The sequence below is a fragment of the Heliangelus exortis genome, chromosome 1 (assembly GCF_036169615.1).
Source record: "Heliangelus exortis chromosome 1, bHelExo1.hap1, whole genome shotgun sequence".
NCBI classification, from domain to species: domain Eukaryota; kingdom Metazoa; phylum Chordata; class Aves; order Apodiformes; family Trochilidae; genus Heliangelus; species Heliangelus exortis.
Genome location: NC_092422.1, coordinates 123,193,716 through 123,216,482, shown reverse-complemented (window position 1 = coordinate 123,216,482; position 22,767 = coordinate 123,193,716). Strand labels below are relative to the sequence as shown.

The 22,767-nt window shown below is 42.4% G+C and overlaps 2 protein-coding genes and 1 long non-coding RNA gene across 3 annotated transcripts; 2 read left to right on the top strand and 1 right to left on the bottom strand.

Moving 5' to 3' along the window:
• Positions 1–702: 702 nt before the first annotated feature.
• LOC139805790 (uncharacterized) lies at positions 703–1,225 on the bottom strand. The gene is made up of 2 exons (XR_011729994.1): positions 953–1,225; positions 703–849 (listed from the first exon to the last, which is right to left on the bottom strand). It is a non-coding gene; the product is annotated as an uncharacterized lncRNA (long non-coding RNA).
• Positions 1,226–1,389: 164 nt separating this feature from the next.
• On the top strand, positions 1,390–2,881 carry SNRPF (small nuclear ribonucleoprotein polypeptide F). Its single transcript, XM_071744334.1, has 4 exons — positions 1,390–1,543; positions 1,709–1,834; positions 2,055–2,119; positions 2,766–2,881. Exons 1-4 carry the CDS (start codon positions 1,541–1,543, stop codon positions 2,830–2,832), a joined length of 261 nt encoding a protein of 86 aa, XP_071600435.1. The 5' UTR covers positions 1,390–1,540; the 3' UTR covers positions 2,833–2,881.
• Positions 2,882–8,767: 5,886 nt separating this feature from the next.
• Positions 8,768–21,140, top strand: AMDHD1 (amidohydrolase domain containing 1). The gene is made up of 9 exons (XM_071764599.1): positions 8,768–8,976; positions 9,786–9,892; positions 10,781–10,845; positions 11,485–11,762; positions 14,938–15,163; positions 16,144–16,268; positions 19,147–19,240; positions 20,248–20,408; positions 20,824–21,140. The coding sequence occupies exons 1-9, from the start codon at positions 8,840–8,842 to the stop codon at positions 20,936–20,938; spliced, it is 1,308 nt and encodes a 435-aa protein (XP_071620700.1). The 5' UTR covers positions 8,768–8,839; the 3' UTR covers positions 20,939–21,140.
• The last annotated feature ends 1,627 nt before the right edge of the window (positions 21,141–22,767 follow it).

The window sequence follows — 22,767 nt, the reverse complement described above, 5'->3', positions numbered from 1 at the left end:
TGCTGCCTAGACTATTTACATAACTTTGACCTCCTCTCTGTTGCACATCCAATACTCCCTAAAGAAAATCACACTCATTTCTAATGAATGTGGAAACCAGTATCAGAATGCACTTTTGATACATGCCAGTTTAAAGGAATTCTATTCTTATTCACCCCTACCCATCCACAAAAGTAATGCAGCCACTGTGGGCAAGAACAATCACCATCATTAAAAGATCAGTTGTTGAATTAACAACATTAAACACTCAAGATTTAAGCAGGTGATGATGGGTTTTCTACAGCATTAGACTGACCTTTGGAAGGTAAAGTGGAGAAAAAATATGAAAGTTCTGTTGAAAACAGAAAGGTTAGCTCCTGATTGTGTGTTTTCCACATTCAGCCTCCAGTACATTAGAGGGAGGGAATAAGCTGTATGCAGGAACGTAACCACACACTGCAGCATCTGGTGACTTCAGACATTGAGAAGCAAAAGACAGTGTAGATGTGACATGTTGGCAACTGATAAAAATGTTGGTTCAACATATGTGCCTGTCAAAGGTTAAGAGTCACAAATTACAGCTGCAGCAGGACTAGAGCTTCTTGAGTGTGAAGAGGCTGGTGCTCTCTGCAGCCAAGAAAAGCTCTGGCAAGTGCTTTGCCTGGGAGTCAAATGAGACCACGCAGAGCACTTTCACGTTGGCAAGGACATCGCTTACACCTCTTATAAACTCTGAGGTTCTCTATCCATGCGTGTGGAGTAAAGAACATACTGGTCGCCAAACAAACACGATGTCGCCTGGAAGGCTCGCAGGTAACATCAGCAGTTTGTCAGCCGCCTTACAAGCACTGCCGCCTCGTGGAGACCGACCTGTACAGGGAGAGACGGAGACGGAGACGGACACTCTAACCGCTGCTGAGGTGACCGCGGCCCTCACGGCTGGTAAATTTCGAGGTGCAGAGCAATCCATAACCTGCTGGGATGCGCACACACCCGGCTGCTCTGACGCCGTGCGTCCACCTCGGCCGAGAGGGCACCTGCTGCTCCGGCCCTCCGCCTTCCAACACAAAACACAGTTGCCGCCGGCCCGAGGAGGCAGAACCGGCCCCTCAGGACCTGCGAGGCAGCGTAGCGGCGAAGAAGCCGCAACCCGGGAGGGACAGAGGAGACCGAAGCGCTGAAGGCGCTGGGGACACCGCCTCCCGCCCCGCCATGACGGCCCCGGGCAACCGCCGGCCGCGCGCCTGCCGCGCGCCAGCCCCGCCCCCAGCCAACGATTGGCTGGGAGAGGAGAGCCGTCGGTTCAGCCAATGAGAGACACCCGGCTCGCGGCCCAGCCAATGGGCAGCCCCGTTTTGCTCCCGGCGCGTGGGAGTGGCCGCCCCGGCCCTGTTGCCATGGCGGCGCGGCGGGGGTAAGGGGTCAGGGGTGAGCGCGGCGCCCCCGGAAGTAGAAGCGAGAGCGGGCGCTGCCTTCCCCTTTCTCTCGCGGCCCGCGGCGCGCACGAGTGGTTCCCGCGTGGGTCTGTGTTCCTCCGGCCGCCGCCGCGTGCCGCGTCGCCATGGTGAGGGCGGTGCTCGCGCCGCGGGCGGGAACGGGGGGAGGCGGGGAGGGACGCGGCGCGCGGGCAGCGGGCGCGGCGGCCGTTAACGGTTCCCGCGGCCGTTAACGGTCCCGGGGTGTGAGGGGTGTGGGGGGGGGGACGCTGACCGTCTGCTCTCCCCCTCAGAGCCTCCCCCTCAACCCCAAGCCCTTCCTGAACGGTCTGACAGGGAAGCCGGTGATGGTGAAGCTGAAATGGGGGATGGAGTACAAGGGCTACCTCGTCTCCGTCGACGGCTACATGAACATGCAGGTGAGTGTCGGGGTGGGCGGCGGAGGGGCGGGAGCCGGGCGGGCTGGGTAAAAGAAGAAGGCCGCCCAAACATCGGCTGTGCCTCAGGGGCATGGAGGGCGCGGAGTAGTTCGGCTTCTCCCGGATGCTGTCGGGGGGTGGCCTGAGGGGCAAAACCGCCCTCTGCTTGGCAAAGCTGCTTCTGTCATAACCGTTGAGTGTTGCTGGTTTTCTCCTCAAGCTTGCAAACACAGAGGAGTACATAGACGGTGCGCTGTCTGGACATCTCGGTGAAGTCTTGATAAGGTAATGAGGGTATTTATGGAGGGGGCAGGGTTTCTTGAAATCGTCTTACTGCTTAAATTAAATTTGTATTGCCCCGTGGTGTATTTCTTGACTTAGGATGCTAAGTGCTAATGTAACCGTTTTGTGAGGGTTATGAGGTACCTTCAGAAGGGTGAAAAAATGAATTTCACAGTATTTTAAAAGCAGTACTTGAAATCTCTTTTTCAAGTAACTGATTACCTTAAGTTTTTCAGGTTATTGTATATGTATTAATCTCTCAGCATTATATTATAATCTCAGTAGATATTTTATTGATATTTGGATATATTACTATATATATAGGTAGATACTATAAACTCAGTATATCAGTGTTTCACTACTGAAAACATTTTGCGTGTTTGGAAATTAAACTTGACCATAACTTTTAACCCAAGATTAAAAATTTCTTGGACAGCCTTGTCAAACAGTTACAGCTTTATAAACTTAAGCTTTTTGTAGATGTTGTGAACTTTATGGAAAGCTGTCCAAGGTCAATGGCAGTAATTTCTTGTGTGGAATTTGGCTATTGCCAGACTACACTCAAGTAGGAAAATGCTTAAAACAGTGGATAAAAGGGATGAGAAATACAAACATTTACAGTAAAGGAACTCTTTGTTTCTATTGACAGGTGCAATAATGTTTTGTACATCAGAGGGGTGGAAGAAGAGGAAGAAGATGGAGAAATGAGAGAATAGGTGTTTTGTATATCTGGAAATAAACTTTTTTTTTGTTTGTTTTTCCATAGTTTTGTAATAATTTGTTTACTTTTTTCCATTCTCTTTTAATATGGGGGAAGTTAACTCTTGAAAAGGTCTCTTATCTTTTATTGACATCCAAAAAACTAATGCTGAGGGAATAGGTGGTTATTTCAATTCTAAACTGAAAATATTCGGATGAAAAGTGAATGCCTAGAAAGAAACAAGTAGCCCTTCTCCAACTTTTAAGTATTACCAGTGACAACAAATGCCTTTAATGTCAAGGGAAATATCTGAATTTAAATGATTCCTGGAACAAATTAAATCTTCAAAGTTGCGTCCTCTGAAAGAGAATGGATGGTTCATTCATGTACCAGCTCAGTTTAGCATTGGTGGCAGTACTTGGCTGTCAGTCACACTGAACACTGCATATAATAGAAGGTGAAGAATGCTTCATCATGTGTGTGCTACCTTCTTCTGCCATCACTCTAAGCTGCATCACTGAGCAGATTGGGGGAGCTGCAGGAACAGCCTTTTCCCGCTGTAACGATAATAATAAGGGCTGTGGAATGAGCAGCAGGAAAAAGCTTAAAATTCCTTTGGCGCTCTGCTGTGGTCCTGGCCTGGTCATGGAAAAAGGAGCAGAAGGGACTCTTCCTACTCTTTGCAGACTCCAGCCCCTTCTGTCAGGTTCTGCACAGGCATGTTGCACAGAAGCTTGAGATGATACGGAAAAAAGATTTTCCAAAACCCTTCAGCATGCCAGAGGTTTTGTCATTAGCTTACTTGGTTGGCCTGAGGAGGAGCTGTGTGGTGGCAACCCAACAAGGGAATAAAACCACATTCTGGCCAGCTTTCCATAGTGGGTTTGAACACCTTCCTGAGACACTGGGAATGAGCTCCCAGCAGAGAGTGGGTTTTGTTGCGGCGAGCCTTTCTCTGGGGGACACGGCTCTTCTCTGGAGCTCTCTTGCCGTCCCTCTCCTCAGGCGTCTTCATCTCTTCTGTTCTTCTGACTGATCCTGCTTCTGGGAGCATGCCTTTTATCTTGCCCTTCAGCCCCGCCCATTTCAGGCTGGGGCAGGCCCTAATTAGTGGGCACACCTGGGCTTAAGCTCCCAGTTCATTGTCAGCGACACCTGAGGACCTATGGTTCTCTCTACAGGGTTTGCCGCTGGTGTCCTGGACACACCACAGAGAGCTCAGTGCCAGCCCTGTCTGCATCACCACCAAAGGCTTCTGAAATAAGATATTGACATGAAGAACAGCTGTAAGCCTCAGCATATTTACAAATGCATTTAGCTTTTGGGTTAAATGCTATTAGTTGTTGCTTACAGAAAACCATCACTCTTTTGAGCTATTTAAAGTGGAAATTTTGGAGATGAGTCAGTCATAAGTGCAATTCCACAAGAACTCAGCTAGTGCTGGCTGTTTACCAGTACAGGGCCCCACAGAAACTATCCCTTGGTTCCAACTTTGTAACTAATCTTAATTCTTGTGCCCACACACTGCAAAGATGGATGCATTTGTTTTATCTTTGCTACCGTAAAAATGTCCCACTCATTTCAATGGTAGACCCCATGCAGGTAAAGTTAGACACAGACTTAAACAGGTGCTTAATTCAGATTTTGGTCCTAAATGGTGTGAAAAAAGTTGCAATGCAGACAAAGGTAAAAGGCACTCTGAGTAGGTCAATGTAACTGGAGCTGGTCCTCAGTTGGTATGGAGTAAGCTAGATTTTATTCCTTTCTTCTGGAGCAAGTCTAAAAGGCAGAAGAATTGCAACTGTTCACTTATATATGTATTCAAGGGCTCATAATTTAACTTTTGAAATACAATGTATATAAAGTAACTAGAAATAAAAAGCATTCATGAGTTTAGGTTGTTGAAATTCTTTGTAGGATAAAAGAAATCAGATGTTCCATCAGGAAAAGGTTATACCCTGGAAAACTATGTACTAAATACAGTTAAGTTAGGTAGTAAAAAAAAAAAAGCCTAAAAGTATATATTCAAGACTTGAGACATGCAACACAAGCAGTTTTGCATAATTTTTGTTACTCATTTGAGTACAGGTTGTTTGCTGTTTACTTCTGACTTGGAAACCTTCCCATTCCTAGGAGCAGCCACAGAAGAGCATACGACCTGGCTGAGAAGACCCTCACTCCTTACTGCTGCTAAGAGACAAAATGCCACCAACTTAATTCTGTCTCGCACGTGTTGCTGGCTGCAAAGAATGGCCATTAGGCTGGGTGCCAAAATGATTGTAGGCTGAATGTTCCCACTCCTGACAGGACACAGGTGCCCCACAAGCTCTCCTTTTCCATTTGCTGCAGTTTGTTTGAACAGGATAGGAAGGTTGGAGAGGATATGCTGAGAAACGTTCTGGCATAGAATGGAATTAGATCCCTTGGGGCAAAGTGTAGTGTTCCCTGAGATGCACCTCCATCACCAGGGGCTGAGGGATTTTGCCAAAGAAGTTATTAAGAGAGAACCTGGGAACAGAGCAAGGATTCAGAAAGCTCATCTGAGTAAATGTTGCATTTCCATTATTTGAAAGAAGTTTTTCTGAATAGGAGAAAGAAAATGCAGGATTACTTCATTTTTACTTTGGCAAAGCTGTGCAAAAAAAAATTGTAAATCAGACATAAAACTCAATCTGATATGAGGGAGCCAAGAGTATGTAACAATTCTGCCATTCTGAAATACCATATCTGAAAGTCAGTTCTTTCCATTTGATACAATTTCTTTGTTTGATCACAAGGCTCCAGCAACCTCTTCTGCTTTTGTTAACAGGGAAATAACATGCAGTAAATTCCACTAGCAATTAATTCTTAAGATGTGAACAATGTCTCCTTTCAGGATATTTCATCATGCTATGTATATTATTGGGAAGGACTACTTAGCAGAAGAAAAAGCTAACATAACAATTAAAGGAAAATGTAGCAAAAATTTGGATTAAGAGTCATATCCAACCTTGGGCCTTCTTTATTTAGTTACATGTAATTTACAAAAATAAACAATCTAAAGTAATCCTGACAGTATATTTAAAAACATGCTCCTAGAGGAAAATCTGTATTGTGCAGTCACACAAAGCTCCAGCAAGAGGAGAGGAAATCTCTTAAATCAGTAACCTGATAGTCAATTGACGGCTTTACTTATCTCTGCTTTTACTAATTCTTTTCCTTCTCTGTTCTTTCAGTAACTGCACTTAATTTTTTTTGGAGAAATTAGTTATTTTCCAACCAAAACTCAGGGAACCTAAGCTACTCTGTGATAATAATGTAAGGCATAGCATGTTATCCTTCAAATTGTTTTAGGATCACACCTTTTCAGCAGGCAAAGACCCACCAGCTATGCAGAGAACTGTGAAAGGAGTTTTCTTTTGGTTGGTTATCACCTCCTATAAAATTTTGCAGAAAAATAAACTATTATCCAAGTTTAAAGACTTTGGGCAGGGTTCCTCTGGCACCCTGCAGTCTTCTGTTTATATCCAATTAATTCTGACATTAACATTTTTAAAATATAGCCCAGCTGTTAGAATCTGTACTGTTTGTATCAAATTCAAGAATTTCCGGAGGATGCAACTGTGAAATTGTTCCTGCATTAACTTTTCTGGGCAGTACTTTAAAAAATATATCAGGCACAGCATATCAGAAACCACTGATTTTGCAGTGGATTGACTTTTTTCTTCATATACTGATCTATTGCAGAGAAAAATATTCACCTGAAGAGCACAAGGGCATATACAAAAACACAAACATAGATCTAAGTTTTCTGCATGGGGAAGGTAAGTCTGAGAATTAAATACATCCCTATTTTTACTAAGCATAAAATCTATTTAAATCAGGAGCTGCCCTTGGTTTTGGAAAAGCCTAGTGCACTGTACTAAATTTTATCCATGTGGAGTGTAAGAACAGACTTGTCACAGCTACTAAAGTTTACACATAATTTGTCTTTCCTTCTGCCCCCTGTCCCCCTTTTTATCAAAAACTAATGCTATCCATGGATGGAATCTGAAACTGGATAACTAGAAATAGAACTGCAGATGAAACCTTTGCTTTTCAAAATTCTCTCTGGAATTGCTGATAGAGACAAAAATCAAAAAATACATAGCTGTGAGAGACATAAATGTAAGATGCCTTCAGGCCAGTTTGTTTGACTTCCAGCCCACACTTACAGAAGCATCTGGCCAGGCATGTGATTAAACGTGGAGATGTGCAAATACAGGTGGGAACTTAATGCTCATTGGTATTTTCTCAAAAGCAGAAAGAGCAGCTCGTTGGACATACACTCTAAAATATTTGTGAATATGAGGAAGATGATAGGAGGAAGACAGCCCTACAGTGACACTGCTCATTCTAGCCCTCTTTATTCACCTGCCATCCCTGTACACAGGGAGTTGAGCTGTGTGCTCACAGGGGGGGTGCTGCCTTCTGCTTCAGCTAAATCATCTTCTCGGTGCTTTTATTAGCACGACTCATACTGCAAGTGCCAGGCTCCACCACAGCCTGCTGCGTTTCATTCCTGATACACCAGCTCTCACCCCACCACTGCAGTGTCCTTCTGCCCTTGCTTTGACTCTGTTTCAAGGTTCCTCTCTAATTTCCACTTCTAAACACAATGTGATACTGTTGGGAGAGGCCAAAGTCAGCAGCAGGAACCCCTGGAAGCAATAAAACACCATGTACTACCTCTTCTGTCAATCTGCCTGCCAAGCAAGAGAGACCATTTAGGAGGAAGATGAAGATTATGTTATGGTGCAGTACTGGGCCAGTGGAACAGTATCACAAAATAACACTCAGTGCCATCAGAGTTTTACTCACCATCAGTGTTGTTATTAAATGCAAATTACTGTGTTTTAGCTGTGTACCTTGCCTCCTTAGCAGACAACACTTCACCAGAAAAGCTCATTCAATGAGCCAACACACCCACCTGGTTTCTGTTGTACAGGCATACGCTTATGAACATAGGTGTTCCATTTAAAACCATTTAAAATCAATTCTCTTTCTAAAGAAAAAAGGGTGTCTGAAGAAAATCAAATGCCACTGGAAAGGTTTCTGAGGGACTACCTATTTAGAAATACTCCATTTGCCACCTAGGAATTACTAGAGCCCTGTACTCACTATGAGAAGATAAAAAAATCCATGCTGCAAGTATTTGCTCCCCAATCCTCCCATCCCAAATTCTGCAGGGGGCAGCAGAATCACACCAGCCTTTCAATGGTGGAATTGGACAAGTTAATATCTGCCTGGATAAATTAATGTCTCCCTGAAAATCCACTGTGGTGAGAGTGCTGTGGTACTTCAGTGGCTGGGATGCTGGCGAGGTGATGGATCCTGGCCAGGTGATGAAGGCTGGGAAGGTGATAGATCTTGGTGAGGTGATGAATGGTGGCAAGGTAATGGATCCTGGCAAGGTGGTGGATGCTGAGGAGGTCATGGACACTGAGGAAGGGGTATGTTGGCAGACAAATGCTTCCCATTCATAAGCTTCCATTTTCTTGGCAAAGGAAAATCTCCAGATGGTGGTGCAGGGTGGGCAAAGGGCTCTGGGAATCCCCAGCTGCCAAAACCGATGCTTTGGAGATTTTCATAAACCAGCACGTTGCATGGGTGTTGTCACAGTGCCCTGGACTGCAGGGAGAACAACATCCCTCCCTTGAAGCAGCAAGCTGCTGCCAGACCCACTCTCAAAGCCTTGTAGTTACTTCAGCTCAAATTTCTGTCAAGTGCCGAACGTGGCCACCCCACTGCCTCACCCGTGCCCCGGAGGACTCACCCTGTCTGCCCCGCACTCCGTGTCTTGGACTCTCTCTTGGGAGGATGATCAGCAAAGACGAACCCGGGCAGGGACATGGGCAGGGACACGACCAGGCCGGTTCCGAGGCGGGGCAAAGCCTCCCCCTCCCGCACCGCCCCGGGGGACTTTGAGCGCAGCGGTTGCTGCCCCCTCCACCCTGTTCCGCCCCCCTGCCCTCCCCCCGCCATTTGCCGCCCTGCTCGCAGCCATGGTGGGTCGGTACCGGCTCCTCTTGGAGAACGCCCAACAGCTGGTGCTGGTTTGCAGCCGGGGCGAGGAGTACCTGAGGCGGGAAGGGTCCGCCAGCCTGGCCCTGCTGCGGAACGCCAGCCTGGTGGTGGGGCTGTGAGTGCGGGGCTGGGGCGGGAGATGCGCTGGGAGGGGGTGGCGGCGGTCCCGCATCTCCTGACAGCCTCTGCCCGGGGCTTGCCTCTGCCAGGCGGAACCTGCCTTGGTGGTTTTATTTCGTAGAGTGATTTGGGTTGGAAAGGACCTTAAAGATCGTCCCGGCATAGGCAGGGACACATCCCACTGGTTCAGGTTGCTCCAAGCCCCGTCCAACCTGGCCTTGAACACTTCCAGGGAAGGGGCATCCACAACTTCCCTGGGCAACCTGTGCCAGTGTCTCGCCACCCTCACACTGAAGAATTTTTTCCTAACATCTAATCTAAATCTTCCTTCTTCCAGTTTAAAACCATGGCATGATGAGCTCTGAAGTCCTTTCCAGCCCAAACCATACTGTGATTCTATGATTCATAGAGTGAATAGCAGTGGAGGCTGCTGGTGACAGTTTGATTTCCATAAGGAGGAAAGTGCCTTGCAGATATTTGCTGGAGGAATGCTATGTATTTGTTGATTCACAAGAGAAAAATTAACGTTTTCTAGCATAAATTAGAACAAAAGAGTTCCAGAGCATCATCCTGAGGGATCTAAGGAGAGGGCAAGATAACTTAAGTGGAAAACAACTGAAAATGCATAGCATTATCCCACGTTTTTTTGGTGCATCTGTAAGATTAGCAAAGCACTTCCTGTGTGCATCTTCAGTCCTGAAGGTCCCTGCCTCTGCTTTCAGAGACTTGTTGATCCAGGAGCTCTGTCAATGAGTGATTTTGCAGCAGGTTCATCTCCCTTTGTTCTTTGTGTGCTGTTTGCAGGGATGGTTGTATCAAAGCCGTGGGCCAGGCAGATGTCATTCGCGTTCAGTTTTCAGGAGCAACATTTGAAAGAGTAATTGACTGCTCTGGCAAGTGTGTTATACCGGGTAGGTTTATTTTTTCATAATGATACTGTGTTGAATGGTGGCCAGTACTTGGAGACAAAGTAAATGTGTAGTAAACACTCCTCCATCCTTTTTCCTATGCATTCAGTACTGGTTTCGTAATATCTGATGTTGGGTGGCAGAGTACCATGGCTTCTTCATAAGGACTGCTACGAGGAGAAAATGCCAGCATTTGGGATGGCTTTGTCTTTTGGATTTGTGGTAGAGCTCTGCCTCCTTTTGTTTCATTTTCTTCTGTTCCTCTGGGGGGGATCACAGCAGTAACACAGCTGCCATGCTGAGGGCCTTCTCAGCTTCACATCTCTTCTCTCTACCCGTGGCCTGTCAGCCCTTTAGCCATGGGGCTCAGTCTCTCTGTCTTGCCTGCAGCTGGAGCCAACAGGACAGCACAGTATTTTAAGTCACATACCATGAAACTTTATTTGATAAAGCAACAAATCTGCAATAATACGCAATAATCTACATAATACGCAAATCTATTGTGTATTAAACTTTGCAAGTTGTGCTGTTAGATTGGTTTTTTTAAACAACTCTTTTTAGACTTAGTCTAATGAAGTCTGTCAAAGTTAGTCATTCATAATTTTTTTTTTCACAGTTTGAAAATGTCATCAAAACAACAAAAAAACCTCAGCAATGGATGCACTCACCTAGAGATACTTCGCATAGGGTGTCCTACCTAAAACTGAAAGAAAATTAATAGCTTTTGAAGGAAATCCTAGATTTTGGCTGTTGGATTTTTTTTTTTTTTCTCTACACAATAGAGGCTGTACAGGGGAGCTTCTGCTGTGCATTTCAATTGTTTGCATGTTCAGAAGTTTTTCCTTTACACAGTGGAATAACTTGAGTGTCCATTTGCTTTTTTTTCTTTAGGCCTGGTAGATGCACATACACATCCAGTGTGGGCTGGTGATAGGGTTCATGAGTTTGCAATGAAGGTAATGACATAAAATTACACAGCTGAATTCAGCTGATTTTTTCTTCCTCTTTCTTTTTTTTTCTTTTTTTTTTTTTTTTTCTTTTTTTTTTTTTAAATGCATAACTATTTCTACTTTTTAGTGACTCCCGTTTCTCATTTAGTAGAAAAATATATAATTTCTGTCAGGTAATCTAACTGTGGAAGGAGGGGTGATTTTTGAATACTGGTAGGCTGAGAGAGGAGTATAACTGCATCCTTTGCAGCCAGCCTTGTTATTTTTTTTTTCCATTTGCTGAAGCAATACAGGAGTGCAGCCTTTTATTACCATCTAAATATTGATTGCTTTGCCCGTCTCTTTTTCTATTGAAATAAATTTTTGAGTTAGAGATAGGCTTTTCACTTGGGCTGAGGGAGAAGCAAATCTTCAGAGTAAGTCTGTTAATGTCACTTCTTAGATAATTTCTTCACCAAAGTGGAGGGGAGAAAAAAAAGGAGGGGGAGGGATGAGGAATCAAAGGAGATTTTTTTCCCCACTTCTTTTCTCTCTCACTGCAAAGTCATCTCAAGGCACCTTTCAGAATCCCTTGTGAATAAAATGCATGTTTTATAGCTAATTGTATGGGGGGTTGGTTGTTTTTTTTTCTCTTTTCCCTTCAAGCTGGCAGGTGCATCCTATATGGAGATCCACCAGGCTGGGGGGGGAATACATTTTACTGTGGAGCACACGCAGAAGGCCACAGAAGAAGAGTTGTTCAGTACCTTCAAGCACCGACTGGAATGCATGTGCAGAGCAGGATCCACCTTGGTTGAGTGCAAGAGTGGATATGGCTTAACCTTAGAAACAGAGCTTAAAATGCTCAGGGTGATCGAACGGGCCAAGCAGACCATGGATATTGGCATTTCATCAACTTACTGTGGAGCTCATGCTGTGCCAAAGTAAGGTGACTTCATTTTTTTTTTTTGCAGTTGTTAAGTATTACTGCTTTGCATTGAAAATCGACTGCTGTTTTCAGAAAGGCTTCCTCTGCCTTCCTAGAATATAACATTATTGAAGCACTAGCACAGTATATACAGGAGGCTGTACAAAATTTTAACTTGAAGGAGGATGGGGAAGTATTATTTAATTGCTACTAAAAGCCAACATAAACTTTGCACAGAATCTCTGCCTCCAGCTGATGCTCACACTGAACATAATTCCTATTATAGGGTTTCCTGTACAGAAAGTTCTTGTGATTTGGTTTGCTGTTACTCTTCAAGCTTTGTCTCTGCCATGAATTTTATTTTGATCAGTTAACAGAAAAAAATACTGGGCTTAATCCTCATATGCCTCAGTAACCAAAGCTTAACTATGCTTCCATGCGATGAAGAATTGCATACATCTTACAGGTATGAGGTCAGTAGAAGGTTAAAGTAAATTGTATTTATCACAATTCTTCTGATGGCTGAACTCAACATACCATAACGAGCCTTTCTCACTTTGGCATTTTTTTCCCTGTGATGAAAATAACATCTTAAAGTTACCAGATTTCATTGTGTGGAAGAACTAATGAGGAGATTTAGCTAGGTAGGTGTATATATAACATGTATTTTGACAGACTAGTTGATAGGCTGCCTGAAAACAAGGCATGAAAGATAGAGCAGACCTAGCATCACAAGGATACTGTGGCAATATTTAAGAGATGTTAATTTAAGAAAAAAAAAAAAAAAGTGTATACTCTAGAAAATCTACTTCTGACATTCAAAAAAACATGACCTAAAAAATCTATTTGCAATCTCATTTTGGTGTATTTGGGTCAGGACAGAAAGTTATCTTTGGTTAATGTAACTATTTAAAAGGAATCCTGTATCATCTTCAGTAACTGGAAGATGATTAAACACAAAGTAACTAAAATCTGGTGAAAACACAAAATAGTCCTTTCAAGAAGTTCTACTAAAATTTGGAGGACTTAGTGGTAAAAAAAAATGGAGGTTTTACCCCAAAATATACCTATTTCATAGCTCTTACTTCACTGATTCCCTAAAAAGCCTTGGGAAAATTTTTGTTGTAAGTATTAATGGCAACTCTTGACTAGATGGCCATTAAAAGTCTGTAAAACTTCTGCTGGTTTTGTTATGACTGTAGTCATGTAAATTTGTCACTGCCAATCTGCTAACATCAAATCAATTTATTCTCTTTGTTTTTATTTATTATATCAATTTTTAAATTATTATTTTATCATTCTATTTAATGTGAAATGAGAGGGAAGTTGTGCTTAGACCCCCACGGTGCCACTGCCAAGGAGCTTTGTTAAGTTCTCACCAAACCATTTACTTGCTTCTTAGACTTGGCTTAATTTACTGTTTCAAGTCTGGCTTCTTACAGCAGAAGCATCACCTGAAAGTTCCTTTAATCAACAAAAGTGTCAACTCTTCTGTATTGCCAAGTCTTGCAATGAGTGGTGTGTCTTGTAAAGGTTCAATATGTGGAGTTAAGAGGAGCCCACCACTGGTTACTCTTTTTTTCCCACATGGAAATTAGTTTTGGACAGAGGCTGAGAACCTGCCCTGTGTTTCTTTTTGTATTTCTAGCTATGTGGTAATTCAGTCTGATTTTCTGCTTCTAAAAGGCACCATTGACACATTATTCAAATTGATCCTGCTCTGCATGAGGGATTGGATCAGATGAGCTCCAGAGGACCTTAAAAGTATGGTTATTTTGAGGGACAGTGCATTGGTACTAGGCAATACTTACTAAAGCATTTGCCAGACAGTGGCTACTTGAGTCTGAGCCATCTAGAGAAAAACAAAGCTGCTTTGTTTATAATGATCTTTGTTCCTGTCCATTACTTTTAGAAAATACTTCTAGCCATAGAACTTTCAGTTCTTTAAGAAATGAACCTAAAAAAATCAGAACATGGAGAGCAAAAAAAAAAAACTGTTCTGTCATCCCTCCAGTCTTAATTTTTTATTCAAATTCGTGATTGTAGGGATGCCTGATCCTAATGTTTTTAAATTTTTTTTTTTTATTGTTAAGGTTTCACTTTTTCTCTTTAGGAGGACTTTTTCATAGTGGTTTCTTGATCAGAAGTCTCTTGCATCAGTACAATCTTGCACCAGAACAATTCCTGGACATTATGTCCACCCAGAAAGTGAAACCAAGACTGATGTTTCCCTCAGTTTTGTCTTGGCTCTGGTCCTAATCTTGCAGTCCAAATTTCTGTGAAGGCTGCTGAGTAAAAGAAGAAAAGGGAGAAGTCTTGGCTGAGCAACCCCAATGACTGTTGCAGTGAGAGGTGAACAAGAGAAGGACTGTAAGGCAGGTCCTGCTCTGCTTTATAATAGCACAGCCTTGCTTATAAATCTGAGCAGAATTTGGCTTCTTGGACTTATTGCCACTGCAAAACTCCCAAATCTCCCACATGTGGCACTTGTATAGTGCCTGCCTCACAGTGCCTTAAACAAGGGCACAGATGTCACAGACACTTAGCTGCAGCACGTCACTTATCTTTAGAGCTTAAAATTGGAAAATATTAACTGAACTGCAGATCTGGGCATTGTTTGCTCTCTCAAAGGCATTTAGTGATGTCTCCGGGGTTATCTTTGTGTATCAGGGGGTTTATAAATGGTTCTGACTTGGGTGAATCAAATCTTGAGAAATTCCTCTCATTTAGAAATAGATATCTAGGTGCCACTCGGAAGAGGTCAGTTTAAAATAATGATTTGTGCTCCATATCCCCTTTGAGCTTTGATACTTGCATTAAAATATTGCATGAATACCATTTAAAATATTTGCATAATCACTGTCATATTTTCAGTGTGGTTTAGAATACAGTGTAGGTAGGACAGAATGTATGAATAAGAAAGCAGAAGTATTTGTTTTAAAATTCTCATGTCTTGGTAAGGTAACCTTATAAAAAATATCTGGCAGTGTTATCTAACATTCTTTGACTGGAAAGTAATTAGTGTTTGAGAGAACATGAATTATAGTAGTTTTAAATTTTTTAATCTGAAGGTTTTTCGAGTAATTTGTATAATTTTCTAAATGATCTAAATAATTGCCCATGCAATTTGAATGTTTTCCAGACTTCAAGGATGTTATTCTTATGCATCTGTAACATTTTCTCTTCATTAGAGGGAAAACTGCTACTGAAGCCACAGATGACATTATCAATAACCATCTCCCTAAACTGAAAGAACTCCAGCTAAGTGGTGAAATACATGTTAACAATATAGATGTGTTCTGTGAGAAGGGAGTCTTTGATCTGGAGTCTACTAGGAGAATTCTTCAAGCTGGAAAAGATACAGGGTTACAGATTAACTTCCACGGAGATGAACTCCATCCAATGAAATCTGCTGAGGTACCTCTTTCTTAACATGCACTCAAGCCATTTTTTGTGAATTTTTCTTTTTGCTTTGCTTTTCTGAGAGCTTATTCTTTGAAATAATTGCACTTTTCAAAAGCCAGGTTTTCTGTTCTAAGACTTTACAACGTAGACCATTCATAGACATCCACATCTATCAGAAAATAGAAAGTGCATCCCTTTGTGTAGCTTTGGAGTTGAGGACATGAAAGGAAGCCTTGACCTCTGGGACTAACACCCTCTGACTAATCAAACATTGACTTTGCTTATCTTCCACATGGGATAAAGTGGATATCCATGAACCCAAGAATGACAAAAACATTGATTCTATGCAACTTGAAAAATCTTTTTTCCTTCAACATCCTGTAAGCAGCAACAAGTCAGATGTGCAGTGAGCAAACTCAGAGGGATGGCTTAGTCCAGAGCAGGCTACCAAATATCTTAGTAAAGAAAGACATTTAAGACTGTGTTTCATCATCATTTAAACATTGCTCCCTTCCAGTGGGCTCTGCTCCAGTTATTCTCTTCTGTATTTAAGAAGAAAACGATCACCAAGCCAAAAACTTAATGAATTATAAAAGACTTTTTGGTGCTTCATCACTGAAGACAGCAGTTGCACTACTAGTTCTGCAACCAGTTATCAGTTTTTATAACCCTTTTCTGGTGGATACTTTGCAAACAGGAGTTGGTAGTGGTTTTACCCATAGCTGTCCTATAGTTTGCAAGTTCATCTGTTAAAAACACCACTGAAACTGTGCTTTTAGTCAGTTCAAGACCTTTTTTTGATTAACTTTTCCTGCAGTAAATTCACAAGTATTTTGTCTCTGCATTTTGTTTGTTTCTTCAAGTGTTTGTTATTTATTCCTGTACTTAGTTTTATATAAATAGTGAATTGTCACCTCCAGTGGTTTGATAACAACATTGCTGTTTCTGGATTTATTGACAACTGTGAGTAATTTTCTCGAAAATCTCCTCAGCTTGGGGCTGAACTAGGAGCCCGAGCTATCAGCCACCTGGAAGAAGTTAGTGATGAAGGTATCACAGCAATGGCAAGAGCTAAGTGTGCTGCTGTCCTTTTACCAACAACTGCCTACATGCTAAGGTAAGGCCACTAGATGGGAGGAAAACTTTTATAACAGCAAAACCAGGTTTGTGGCTTTAGGGTTTTTTAATGTAAAAGCATAAGCTTGTATCTATGGCTTGAGGATCTGGTTGGATTAGAGAAGACAGTCACAAACACTAAGAGCTGAATGAGCTTACTCGTGTGTTGATTTTGGTGGAGATCCTAGAAAATGGAGTAATACCCTGTTTCTGAGAAGTCTCACAGTAGATTTGGAGTGGTTCAGTCAACATTTTAATTTAACCCTTATGACAGGCTAAGGTGATAATCAGACATTTATTTAAGAAGAAAAGTAACCTGGTTTTCTTTAATCCATTTAGCCTTTTAAAACTGAATTGTATTCTTTTCAGGAAAATTATATCTGCGATATATTTGTTTGCTGTCTTGCAGAAGATTTTGCTGATAAATGAATCTTTTGGTTATCTAAAGCACCAAAAGACTGGGTAGCATTTTTAAAATCTCATCTGCTATTATCCAGGCAGCACTGAGCAGTTTCCTTAAGAACACTATTTTCCACATGCAGATGTTCCAGGTAAGCATAGATGGATCACCTGCTTACCCCTAATACCAAAAATAACTCGACTAGATGATGAGGACCACAGCCCAGTAATCCCTTCCCTCTTGGGAAGGGGAGATCCTTGAGCTAATTTTAGTTTCTGAGGCAGTGAGGCTTGTGCCCTTGCCACCCGTGTTCATGTCTTTGTCAGTGCCTGTGTTTTTTTACTGGTGTTTAGCTGTCTGGGCCCTGCACCAGTGCTTTTGAACCACTGGCTGTTTGCAACTGTCACGGTTTAACACTGGCCCAGCAATTAAACCAAGTAACAGATGCTCTCTATTAATCTCTCTCTCTCCTCCCTGATAAGAAAGGAGAGAGAATAAGGGAGAGAGACTTATGGGTTGGAAACTAAACTACACAACTTTAATGAAACAGTAATGATAAATAGGAAAAATTACTAAATATATACAAATGCACAGGAAAATGGATACCACGTTCCTCCCCCCTTTTCCCCAATAGCTCTCACGTCACCACCAAGGCTGCAGGGCAGCTCTGGGAAAGTCCAGGCTGGACTCCTGGAGTCAGCAGCAGTCGGGAGCTGGAGGCAGGAACACACAGATATGGGCTGGCACGGATCAGGAGCACAGGCAGACGAGTGGACGGGATCCTTCCAGAAGGAAGGGAAGCAGGAAAGGCAGGAAGGGCAGGCAGCCGGAAGCTGGAAGTAGGAAATCTATGGCTTGGCCCTTGTGATCCCTCAAATTTATACTGAGGATGATGTATATGGGATGGAATACTCTGTTTGGTCAATTCTGGCATCTATCTTGTCTGTTCCTCCCCAAAGGAGGGATGCAGGTGGGACCTCTTTATTCCTTCTGGAGGGTAAAATGTTTTCCTCAGAGCTGAGCAGTGTCCTTGGCTCTGCACACCAGTCTCTAGCAGTAAATATAAACATCGAGTGTTATCAGTCCTAGAAACACACACTGTCTGAGAAACTTGCTGTTAATTTCAGCAAGTGCAACTACTTACAGGAGACTTAGCAAAAAGCAAAAGTACAAGACAGAAAATCACCTTTATCCTGGCCAAAACCAGGGCAGCAACAAAATGCACTGCCAGAATACAGACAAGGAGGTAAAGGAGACAAGAGAGATGCAGTCACCTGTGGAAAAGGCTGTGGCTGCATCTCACATGAGAGATTCCATGAGGTGCAAAATCTATAAGCTCAGGATAAGATATGTATAATAATAAGCTGTAGGAAATGAGGATCATTCAGTGCACTTGTTACTGAGCACAGACTTCCCAGTTTAATACCCATTAAAAATGAAGAAGAGATATAACAGATACGAGGTTAAAAGAGTATTAGAGAGTCAAAAGATGGGTGATACGTATGAAGTTGCTACGAAGTGATGGGATCCTTTGCTGGCCTCCCTTGGCTCCTTCAGCACTAAAGGTAAGAGCTCAGACCTGCAGCTAACCACACTCTTAACCCACAGAGCAGCGTGGTGTGCAGGAGCAGGTCGTGTATTCTCATAAATCTGCTAAGAGGCTTCTAGAGAGAGAGTGTTGTCATACCAGATGTAAGCACTTCATTGAGATCTCATTTATTGTTACTTTCTGTTAACTGCAGTGTTTCTAAAAAAAAAACAAAACATTTTGAGCAACAGATGTTCTAGTGTTTCATTTGTATTGTTACACTGGTTTATTTTCAGGCACGGTGTTTGGTGCTGTTGGCTTTACAGCAGCTACAGCTAAAACTTCATAGAGTCTCTTTCCTGTGGCTGGCACCCACTCTTGCAAACACCTACCCAGATTTATCCAGTGGCCAAACAATTTTGAAGTGGCTATTCCAGATACTGAAGTTATTAAAGATATCTTTTGCATGAACATTGCTAAGTGAGAAAATCTGCTAGTGTATACAAATTAAATTCACAGCCTCAACGTTTTGAATTGGAAAGGGACTATTGCATTGTGTTTGCCATTGCTTATATTTGGTAGCTTGTCTTTAAAGCTCTAAGGACTACAAAATTACTTTTTTTGGGAAATGAAGGTTTTCATCTTGTAAATCCTTCCCTAAAGTGACTGTGGTCTGGATAATGACCAGCATTTCAGTCGCCTGGAGCCAGATGCTCAGTGGTGGCTGCTGCTGCTTTTGCTGTTATTGCAAAAGCAATAGATCCCACTTGCCATTTACACTGTCCATAAATCAATTGGTAGGGAGCCAAGAGGAGAATTTGGCCTTTTGTCTCCAAAAGAATTAACGTAACTGAAGGCACGAATGTAGCCAAACTGGGTGATGATTTCTAATCTTGTAATTCATGATGTAATAAAACTGAATTGTACTGACAAGTGTCTCTTTCCCACTAGACTGAAGCAACCTCAAGCTAGAAAAATGTTAGAAGAAGGAGTTATTGTTGCTCTTGGCAGTGACTTTAATCCTAATGCATACTGCTTTTCAATGGTAAGCTATTCTTCATACTTATGACAACACAAAATTATGAAATCTCTTACCAGGAAAACCTGGATATAGATATTACTTAAAACAATCTTGACGTCTGCAAAGCAAGTTCTGTGTCCAGCTTTGACAGTTGCTTGTGCGTATTTATGTGGATTGGTAGTTTTTGCCAGAAATTCTTGAAGCTAGAAGGGCTTATATTCTTCATATACACTGAGAGGCTTATAAAAAAGGCCCTCAATGTTCCTGATTTCAGAGTTCTCATTTTGGATTTGCCAGCAGTGTGCCCAGGTGGCCAAGAAGGCCAATGGCATCCTGGCCTGTATCAGGAACAGTGTGGCCAGCAGGTCCCAGGAAGTGATTCTGCCCCTGTACTCAGCCCTGGTGAGGCCACAGCTTGAGTCCTGTGTCCAGTTCTGGGCCCCTCAGTTCAGGAAGGAGATTGAGGTGCTGGAGCAGGTCCAAAGGAGGGCAACCAGGCTGGTGAAGGGACTCGAGCACAGAACCTATGAGGAGAGGCTGAGGGAGCTGGGGCTGTTCAGCCTGAAGAAGAGGAGGCTCAGAGGAGACCTCATCACTCTCTACAACTCCCTGAAAGGAGGGGGTAGCCAGGGGGGGGTTGGTCTCTTTTCCCAGGCAACTCTCAGCAAGACAAGAGGGCACGGTCTCAAGTTGTGCCAGGGGAGGTTTAGGTTGGACATTAGAAAATTTCTTTAGTGAGAGGGTGATCAAGCATTGGAATGGGCTGCCCAGGGAAGTGGTGGATTCTCCATCCCTGGAGATATTTAAAAAGAGACTGGATGTGGCACTCAGTGCCATGGTCTGGTAACTGCAGCGGTAGTGGATCAAGGGTTGGACTTGATGATCCCTTCCAACCCAGCCAATTCTATGATTCTATGATTCTATGCAGGACAACTCCTGTTGGAAGGGAGAGAATGCTTAGAAGTTTGAGACATGAGCAGCTTTATTTGTGTTACTTGTAACTCCCATTTTCCACTTAACTTGCCTGCTAGCCTATGGTGATGCATCTGGCCTGTGTAAACATGAAGATGTCGATGAATGAAGCACTAGCAGCTGCCACCATTAATGCTGCTTATGCTCTGGGAAAATCAGATATGCACGGCTCCATAGAGACTGGCAAGCAGGGGGATCTTGTTATCATAAATTCACCAAGGTTTGTTCTTCCGTTGTCTTTTGAAATGTGATTTAACAGAAGGGACTTTGTTTTTCACTGAATTGTAGATGGTGGAGAGGTTAGTGAATTCCATGCATTTTAGAAGTTATTTTCATCTGGAAAAAAACCAGACACTGGTGGAATTTTAGACCCACTTTCTTTCACCTCAGTCACTTCAGTGGAAAAGAAAGCCTAAAACTTTTGGGGCTAATATTACAAATAATCTGTTCCTAATTAAGTGATGATAATACCTGTTTATTTTGTGGAAGGAATTCTCTATTGATTTGTACATTAATTCACTGTATTCATGCAACAGATAAGCATGGAATAGTATTTTTTGATGGTTCACGCAAATTGCCAGGTATACTGGTGAGCTGCTTTTATGCAGGTCTTAAATATGTTATTTTCTTTTTAGGTGGGAGCACCTGATTTACCAGTTTGGGTGTCATGAAGAATTGATCAACTACATTATAATTAAAGGAAAAGTCATCTATCAAAATGAGAGGTGTGGGACAATGAGTAGCTACTGAGAGGAGACAGTAATTTACGAAGCTGCTATAATGAGATTAGTATGGAATATTTCAAGGCAACAGACAAATCAGATTTGTACTTACTGGTAAATTTTTTTCTTGTTCATCTTGCCAACCCACTTATTCAAAAGCATTACCCATCTGGTACATCTTCCTGTCCCTTGTCCCTTTCTCCTCTGAATAAAAATAGTTTTGAATTGTATCTATATGAAATAAGAAAGTTTCAAAAAATGTTTTCCTACACAATATCAATCTATAAAAGTATTATATCCCAAAAAACAAACCAAAAAAACCACAAAAAACCAACCAACCAACCAACCAAAGAAAACCCCACCAAGAATGAAAACCCCAAAACCCAACAATGAATGAAGCAAATTGAATCCAGGTAAGATTTATTGGGTAGTGTGATGTTAAGTGATGTGTGACAGAGGGTCAGGGGCTCAGGCATTCATATTTGGGACAGCACTTGGCAGTGCTGAGAGGCTGCAGCATCCTTAGGAACCATTCATAGCTCCTGTGTCTGCTCAGTCCCAAACTTGGCAGATACCAAGAACCAGTTGTGGTAGGAGGCACATGTTCTTACCTCTCTGAAATACCAAGTCTCCTGTTTTCTGCAGACTTAAAACTCAGTGTGTGCTGGCAGCTGGGAGCCCAGCAAGGTGCTGCTTAGCAGCTGATCTGCAGCATCTTCCCTTGCTGTGGATCCCAGAGCTTTGGCACTCTATAGAGACACAAAGAAAAGGAGGCAAGGAGAATGCAATGAGGTACAGGACCCATGGGCTGCTGAAAGTTGGAGTGCACTGTGGGTTAAGGGTTGAATTAGGTTTTCTACTGGAAATCAGCACTGCCAAAACCTTGCAGTTCACCCCCCAGTGGCACTTAGCCCAGTGCAAGAAGGTCTGTAAAAAACAGCCACCTCTCAAAATTTCAGTCACCTTGAAACTTAAAAGAAGAACACCAGCAGACTTGTGCAGATGTTCCAAACAAGAAGATTGTTCTCATTTAAGCTCAATCTGAAATAACATGAGACATATTTGTCCATGTTATGTTTCTGATGATGACTATGATGTTTCTGATGATTATGAATATGATTACTCCTACTGAGAGCAATTTCAAAACTTAAGATCCTTAAGTTATTTTTCAAGCTGTCTTTCAGCTTCTATTTTTTTCCTGGGGCTTGAGCCATCAATTGAGGATGTAGTATGTGGAAAAAAGGATGGCTCAGCTCTAAAGTTAAAGATGCTGCAGTATTTAAGCTGAATCTGCACTAGAGAGGGTGTCTGAAGGTGTGCTGGCCAAGGCTTTTCTTCAGCTTTTCAAATGGATGGTTTCAGAAGGGTTTAACTTGCTGAAGGTGAAGTAAAAAAACCTACACTTGGCAAGCATGAAAAACTTGCCATCAAAAATAATTAGATATAAGCAGGTGACATAACCTGTGGTACAGAGCAGAGTGCTTTAGCAAACCAGACACTGGAGGATGGACAACAGTCTCATTTTCATTAACAGATATTTGAAAGGTATCACAAATATGTATGATCTTTATTATAATCTTCTGATCTCCCCGAGCCTTGGACTCATCTGTTAACATACAAAATATATATGTGTGTGTGTGTGTATATATATGTATACATATATATATATATATGTGCTACCCCACAAAATATGTTTGTTCATACTTTATTTGAGCCTGGCTAGCCAACTAAATCAGTTTTTAAAACAATTTAATGGTATTCCTGCCACTAGATGTGTTTTCCTACAAGCAAATATTGCACCAGACATGGGTGTGGACCTTTGATTTTATAGAGATATATCTGAAATATATGATTGCA

Bases quoted from the DNA above. Each gene is read 5' to 3' on its own strand.
- SNRPF (XM_071744334.1), top strand. The intron at 1,835-2,054 runs GTGAGTGTCGGG...TTTCTCCTCAAG, and splicing joins ACGGCTACATGAACATGCAG to CTTGCAAACACAGAGGAGTA. The intron at 2,120-2,765 runs GTAATGAGGGTA...TTCTATTGACAG, and splicing joins CTCGGTGAAGTCTTGATAAG to GTGCAATAATGTTTTGTACA.
- AMDHD1 (XM_071764599.1), top strand. From the start codon at position 8,840: ATGGTGGGTCGGTACCGGCTCCTCTTGGAGAACGCCCAACAGCTGGTG. The intron at 10,846-11,484 runs GTAATGACATAA...TTTCCCTTCAAG, and splicing joins TTCATGAGTTTGCAATGAAG to CTGGCAGGTGCATCCTATAT. The intron at 19,241-20,247 runs GTAAGCTATTCT...CTTGCCTGCTAG, and splicing joins ATGCATACTGCTTTTCAATG to CCTATGGTGATGCATCTGGC.